Source organism: Montipora foliosa, chromosome 2 (genome assembly GCF_036669935.1).
Source record: "Montipora foliosa isolate CH-2021 chromosome 2, ASM3666993v2, whole genome shotgun sequence".
Classification (NCBI taxonomy): domain Eukaryota; kingdom Metazoa; phylum Cnidaria; class Anthozoa; order Scleractinia; family Acroporidae; genus Montipora; species Montipora foliosa.
The window spans coordinates 34,441,411-34,448,910 of NC_090870.1; the positions used below are offsets into that span (position 1 = coordinate 34,441,411).

The window sequence follows — 7,500 nt, forward strand, 5'->3', positions numbered from 1 at the left end:
CAGAAAATTTTTAAAAGATTGAAAAATTAAAGCTAAGATTCTGAAAGCGAAGTAGGTTCAGAAAATGTCATAATTCTAAGTATTCCCTTTTGTACGGGTGGTCTGGGCCCCACACAAGAGAAGAAAGAAAACAACAGACACTTTTCACAGTGAAGTCATCAAATTCTAAAATCAAAATCGCAAGGTCTTCTGAAGTTTTGTCTAAAAGAGGATGAGGATGACCTAGAAATAAATCTTTTTGCAAGTCCCCAGTTCCGTGACGTCTTTTCTTTCGAAAAAACAGCATTTTGAATTTACGAATTTGGTGTTTCTGAGGCCATCACTAGCCAATATCCGGTCTGATTAAATTTTAATCAGAAAGGATATTGGCTAGTTCCATCCTACTTGGTTGAAGTGAAGTGGAAAATGACACAGCCAGAACTTGTCTGTGCTCGAAAATTGACGTTCAAACCATTTTCGAGATTTCAACTTGGAAATTTGCTTTGATTAAAATATAAATGTAGACTTCTTATGAAAAATCTGACCGATTTCCGTAAAATGGTGGAAACCGGTATGGATCCGCCCCTACTCCCAACTATATTACAGATATAATCAACGTAGCTAGGTATTATAACCTGACTCTAGGCGGTATCCAAAATGGTGTCCTGCTCAATTATCTACGAACATATTCACCTATTTTATTGGACGAGCGAACGCTTAATTGGTGCGCACCAAGGCTGTCAAGCAAGCGTCCCTGCGTATTGTTTTTCTGCCGAATTCTGGCAACGAAACTAACAATTCTCTTATCTGAAAGGAAGGATGATTTGAATTAAGCATGCCTAGTGAGTTAGAATAATGATTACACGTTTCACTGATTTCTCATTAGGAAGCAACTTTCTTAAGATCGTGTGCTGTTCAAGGGCAATTGTGCTAGCCTCAATACTCTAAACAATGGCTCTTATCGCGTTGTCGTGCATAACTCTTTCCTAGCCCTTTTAAAGAGTTATTATCGTCGATTTCATATTAAGTAGAATTTAGGGTTACCATATGCTAAGTGCATCCCAAGCCACATAAGAAAGATCTAACAGTCTTGCCTTAAATGGTCCTTAGAGAGGGAGAAAAATTGCGTTCAACTTTGCCCCTTCCTTGAAAGAAGTTAACGATTCCTATCACTCAACGTCATCTGTCTATTTGAGGGCAGAAAGAACGAGTATAGTCCCGCACAATTTTAATTGTCAAGAATGACAATTTTAAGAAAACTAATAGTTTGTGTCACAATTGCAAAGGGGGCATTGTCATGTACACTTCACAAGGCACAATCACGCAGGGTGTCTAAAATCGCCCTAAGCTACGCCTCTCTTGCCAGAGTTCCGGGAGAACAGCATGCTAACTCAGTGCTAAAGTTCAACGTGAAATATATGCAAATGACGATATCAACAGTGTTTAAATTAGCAAAGGCACCAGGTACGGAAATACCTTTGTTCCAGTTGACTGCACTGTCTTGCTTTGTATACAGAAATCAAGTGAAGCTATGATCTTTGCAGTTATGAACGCAATTTTTGCAATTGCGTAGAGAAGCCTGAAAAATTCAGGACTTCAACGGGGTTTGAACCCGTGACCTCGCGATTCCGGTGCGACGCTCTAACCAACTGAGCTATGAAGCCACTGACGTTGGGAGCTGGTCATTTGTGGGTTCAAACCCCGTTGAAGTCCTGAATTTTTCAGGCTTCTCTACGCAATTGCAAAAATTGCGTTCATAACTGCGAAGATCATAGCTTCACTTGATTTCATATCCGCAGTTCATATATGATTCATTTCATATACCATTTATCATTGCTTCATTCCTCACGGGATCATTAGAACCCACAAATGACCAGCTCCCAACGTCAGTGGCTTCATAGCTCAGTTGGTTAGAGCGTCGCACCAGAATCGCGAGGTCACGGGTTCAAACCCCGTTGAAGTCCTGAATTTTTCAGGCTTCTCTACGCAATTGCAAAAATTGCGTTCATAACTGCGAAGATCATAGCTTCACTTGATTTCATATCCGCAGTTCATATATGATTCATTTCATATACCATTTATCATTGCTTTGTATACAGAGTTTGGATCTTTTTCTGAAACCTTCATTTCAGTCTTGAGGCCGAATTAAAGTTGAGTATATTTGGTGATATCTCGTGTAATTTTTTTAAAACCTAGCGTAATCCTCTTCTCTAGACATTTGGCTTAATTTATGAAGGCATCTTCACAAACAGCTTCTTAACATTCGCTGAGAAAATTCCTTTTTTGTTCTCGAAAATGAACCCCGTGAGGCAATTTTAATAACAATGTCTGGCCATACGTTGCTTGTTTCAAGTATTCTTAACTTCAGGGATTTTCATTAACACATGAATACAAGTATTGCTCCCCTTCGTATGACTCACCAATGATAGTGTCAGACACACCATTACAAGATAAGAGATCACTTTTAGGCTTCGATCAATTAAACTATCCTTTGAGAAATAAGAATCCAGGGCTTTATTGCATGCGTTAAGTACTGTAACGAGTTTACTATTATGTCGACAATAGGCTGATTCAATCATCTACATTTTAAGAGACCACTAAGTTTTAAGAAGCTGGCACCAAAACTCTCTAGAATCTCCCATTTTTATGCCTGTGAGGGAAAGGCATGACCAGAACACTTTCGAGTTATTATTTTAATAACAAAGGTAGAGTTATTTATAGCATTATTTGTCAATGGAATTGACTGACGCATACGAAGGCTTACATGACCTAAGCTTCTCAGTTAGATTTATGGGCGGATCCAGGCTGTGTTGTTTCACGGGTGCAACATGGCGGGTCCGAAAGGAGCCCTTTTCTTCCTTCTATTCGTCGTGTGTGTCGCAGGAAATGGTAATATAATTTAAACTATAAATGAAAATCATTGCGAGAACAAGCTTCTTTCGATTACAGCACATAAGAATTAATTTGTTACTGCTATTACCGATTGTTTCAATCAATAGAGTATGGCGTGACACTAACTTGTGGTGATGGCGAAATGACAGTCTCCTTAGTGAAGAGTTCATACACGACCTTAAATGCAAGCCGGCTACACCTAAATGACGCTTCCTGCAGGGCCACAGAGAATACATCTTATATCACCTTTTACACTTCTTTGGATGGTTGTGGGACAACGCGCTCAGAGACAGAAAGTTGGTTCACATTCTACAACCAAATTAAAGGCGAAATTGGACAAATCGGTGGTGCAGTCACCCGAGACCATGACTTTCATATGCATTTTAATTGTAGCTATCAAAGAAAGGAAGTTCTCAGCCTATCTTTCCAACCTAAGGGAATTGTAAGGCCACCAATAACAGGTATTCAAATGTCACTATTGTAACTCATCTAAAATTCACCATATTGATGATGCAAAAATCGATCTTCATGTGATAACAGAGGTTGCTTATGATGCGTGCTATATATTGTAAAAAAAAAATACCCCGTTGACTGATCTCAAAATAGTTTGCTTAAAATTCGTTCTCCCTGAGAATTCTGGATCTTGGCCTCCAACAGAAAAATTACAGTAATGAGATCTTTACACCCAAATAATCACATCAGCTTATAAGTCAGCCAGCAATGTGCAGTTCAACATTAATTACAGCTTCAACTGCCGAGTTCATAAACTTTAGTTATACACAGTAAAATTCAGCAAGAATACGTTTTTATTAGTCAGGGACACTTTCCTTGAGATTCATTAAATTATGTTTTAGATGGATTTGGCAACCTAACGTTCAAGATGGACATCTATAAAAGTGATTCCTATAAGGAAGCTTACGTCGACAATGAATACCCACTCAATGTCGCCCTTAATGACTATATACATCTGGGATACAGTGTGGAGTCCAGCCAACTCCTGGTTGTGATGGCGGTAAACTGTAAGGCCACCAAAGATAAATATTTCGGTTCTTCACTCTACTACGAGCTAATAAAAGACGGGTAAGTTAAACATGTCAAATATGGCTTTCCCGTGGTCTTAAAAACCTTTGAATTTTGGAGAACCGTTGCCACATCATGCAAGTTTACTGTCGTCGTTGGTATTGACGATGCAATTGCAATTATAATAGTGACGAGCGAGATATTATATGAACTAAGACTGAATTGTTGAAAATTGAAAAAGAGAAAGGTGAAGGGAGGCTCGTAGTACAGTGAAAATACAATCTTTTTTTTCCACGAAAATTCATTCCATGCAAGACTGTAACTTCAACTGAATGTTTGTAATACCTAGAGAAATTTGTAGTTTTAACTTTTACAGATGCTCCCAAGACACAAGTATGGAGAACGACTACGACCCAACTCAGAGCTTTCAAAAATTTAAGTTCAGGGCATTCAGATTTTTCAATGACTATGCAGCAATCTATCTACACTGCGAGTTGATGGCATGTTACAACAACACATCTTCTTCTCGGTAAGTATTAATATGCTAGGTTTAAAGCCTTAAAAGCCTTTGCATTGCGCAAAAAGGTCACGATCCCAATCTGTCATTTCTTTTTAAAACCTTACATGTAAGAAGGTGAGTCTCTAGGGTCTTTGTCCAAACGAATAATTTGGTTTTATCAAACCAGCTGATAGAGATATATTAACCACAGTAAGAACAATCTTTCCCTTCCCTCGTCTCTTGACGTTTGCCTGGCCTATCCTCAGTACCCTTTTACAATAATGTGAGGGAGAAGTCTAATATCAGTACATTCAGTATTGTGTCCAATGCAAGACTATTGACCGCTAACACAGATAGGTTTTGTTTTTTTTGAATTGGTTTTAAATCGCAGGTGTAGTCAAGGTTGCCAGCGTAGCACCGGGAGTAAGAGACGGAAGAGGGAAGTTTCTGAAGAGAGTCTCCCGACCACAACCAAGGCCTACAAAATCGGAAGGGGGCCAATACAATTTTTTGAAAAAAAGGCAAACGCAAAAGGTAATAGAACAAGCTTTCTGCACAATAAAAGAAACCTGCAATGAGATCTCAAGCTCCTAGTAGTAGAAGTAGTAGTAGTACTAGCAGCAGCAGCAACAGCAACATACAGTAGTAGCAGTAGTAGTCTAGTAGTAGTAGTAGTAGTAGTAGTAGTAGTAGTAGTAGTAGTAGTAGTAGTAGTAGTAGTAGTAGTAGTAGTAGTAGTAGTAGTAGTAGTAGTTGTAGTAGTAGCAGCAGTAGAGATAGCGTTTTTTTATTTTGTTGTTGTTGTTGTTGTTTTTTAGATGCGGGATCTACCGGCAAACAAGCTGCTGTTATCGCTGGTGCTACAGTTGGAGGAGGAGTTGGCCTTGCTTTTATCATATGCGCTGCTGTTTTGTTTGTCAAATACCGTATAGCACGACTGTTGTTCAAGAACCCCAATAAGGTTGGGAACTTATATACCACTCGAGAAGAATGTGAAAGCCGACAATCATCTTACATTGAGGAGGATGATCATGATATGATTGAAAGAAATGAAATCCTGTGAGATGGTGGCTGCTTGGAAAAGAAATGCCCTTCTTGTTTTCTTTACTTTGAGGCGTAATCGTTTTAAGAAATTCATGTTAAATTCAACAACACTATAAGTTGTTTTTTGCACATATTTAATGGACAAGGCCTCAAAAAACTTTGTTCAATTGAAAACGGAAACATCACGTGAAGTGAACCACCACGTAAATGTAAAGCGTATCACTAATGACAAAGCTGGAATGTTGCCGGTTATATTTGCAAATCCACCACCAATGAATAAGGTCCAAAAAAGATCGGGTTTATTGTTTAAGGTTTATTTTTATTGCGGTCTTTAGACAGTGTCATAATTCAGTGTTTCATCCACTGATTAATCGTATGTCGTCCACAGTGATAAGATAGCAAATAGCCTGGAACAAGAGCACTGGTATTATTCTTGTAATCCTAAGCAAGTTGTCATAGTTTAATTCATTTAGAAACCCTAAAAACAATATCTTAAATCACCTAATTAATCAAGAAGCCTCCTCTATCGCTTCGTGCCCTTCGCAATCTTCACAATTAACGCAATAATAAGTTTTAATTAAAAATGCTGCAAACAAAATGTCACAAACACCCAGACCGAATCCAATCAAGCTTTCTCCACCATAACGACATGCATGATATCCGTCCATTTGGTTTTACGGAAGATCTAAGAATAAACTTTGCATTGAAACGAGTCTGGCAATGATGACACATGTTTAAATTATCCATTCATCCTTTTTCAGCCAAAAGAAGTGAAAAAGATAATAAACAACCTAAGAATCATCTTACAGTGTAGCGTGCTTCTTGGATCTCGCCGCCTTCATTATGACATGCCCACAAAGGTAACTATGAGTTTCTAAAGGAAATCTAAGCTAGGTTTTTGAGGAGTGAGGCAGATCTAGCACTCCGTTTGGTCTTCACAAAGAAAGCAAAAGCTCCGTGTAGCCTTCAGAGCAAACCCCTTGATCAATGGGAATCCACTGAAACACTTGGACTACATAACTACAGATTTTTTTCAGGGAATGATTGCGCATGATTTATCATCCATTCAAAGGTTTTTCAGCCAAAAGAAGAGAACAAGCAACAACCTAAGAGGAAGTAGCTGTTAAAGGTCCACACACGGAGAAAGAAAAGCAGCAGTAAAAAAGTAACAAAAAATAACTCAATAATAAATTGAATTCCGCTGCATCCTCGCAATGTGCTAGGACAATGATACTTAAGGGGGGTCACTAAGGGATGGTTCTCACTTCTTCCCCTCATTAAAACTCAAATTTAGACCACAGCTTTGAACTCTGATCCCCCCACCCAACCCACCGATAAAAGGCAGGGATAAAGTCACGAATTTCTACAGCATTAGCAAACATCTGTAGATCTCATTGGAACACTGCGACCGTTCTGAATATTATAGGGATGGCGTCTTATTTTCTTCCCTTTTATTTTCATAGTGGCCTAAAAAGACGCGATTCAGTAGGCCATTTACGATCTCATGTCTGCCTCCTCTTCAAAGGGGATTCTAATAGCGAAGCTTTTCTTATGAAAATTAGTTTCCATTCATATGTAAAGTAGAACCAATTACAATCACAAAAACTTCGCACTTAGACTCGCTTTGAAGAGGAGGCACAGACATGTACTCAGAAATGGCCTATTTGTGGACGCATTCTTTAGATGTAAATGAATACATAACAGTGAGAGACATTTACGCTAATTTAACATATATGCGTGTTCAAAGCCGAATAAGGAAAATGCCTTCCCAATACATAGTTATAGCCTAGTTTCGAATTGTGCAGAAACAAGAGAACAGAGCACAGTCGAGTTTCAGGGGAATAATTTGCATTTTCCTTCGTTTTGAGCCATACAAAATGCTAATTATTCCCCTGAACCTCGACTATGTTCTTTTGTTGCTGCACAATTCGAAACTAGGTTATTTATACTCTGGGATCAGTACTGGAAATGATAGAGGGTAGAGCTTTGGCTAGTTCTTATTTATTTAGTTATAAGTTTTCATTACAAGCTACAATGGCACCACATATATCTGTAACATAAAACGA

The 7,500-nt window shown here is 38.6% G+C and overlaps 1 protein-coding gene and 1 non-coding gene across 2 annotated transcripts; both read left to right on the forward strand.

Annotated features, from left to right (window-relative positions):
* Nucleotides 1-1,870: 1,870 nt before the first annotated feature.
* Nucleotides 1,871-1,943, forward strand: Trnas-aga (transfer RNA serine (anticodon AGA)). Its single transcript has one exon. It is a non-coding gene; the product is annotated as a tRNA-Ser (tRNA).
* A 770-nt stretch (nt 1,944-2,713) lies between these two features.
* On the forward strand, nt 2,714-6,240 carry LOC137992929 (ZP domain-containing protein-like). The gene is made up of 6 exons (XM_068838512.1): nt 2,714-2,868; nt 2,979-3,332; nt 3,726-3,951; nt 4,268-4,420; nt 4,782-4,924; nt 5,209-6,240. Exons 1-6 carry the CDS (start codon nt 2,808-2,810, stop codon nt 5,451-5,453), a joined length of 1,182 nt encoding a protein of 393 aa, XP_068694613.1. The 5' UTR covers nt 2,714-2,807; the 3' UTR covers nt 5,454-6,240.
* The last annotated feature ends 1,260 nt before the right edge of the window (nt 6,241-7,500 follow it).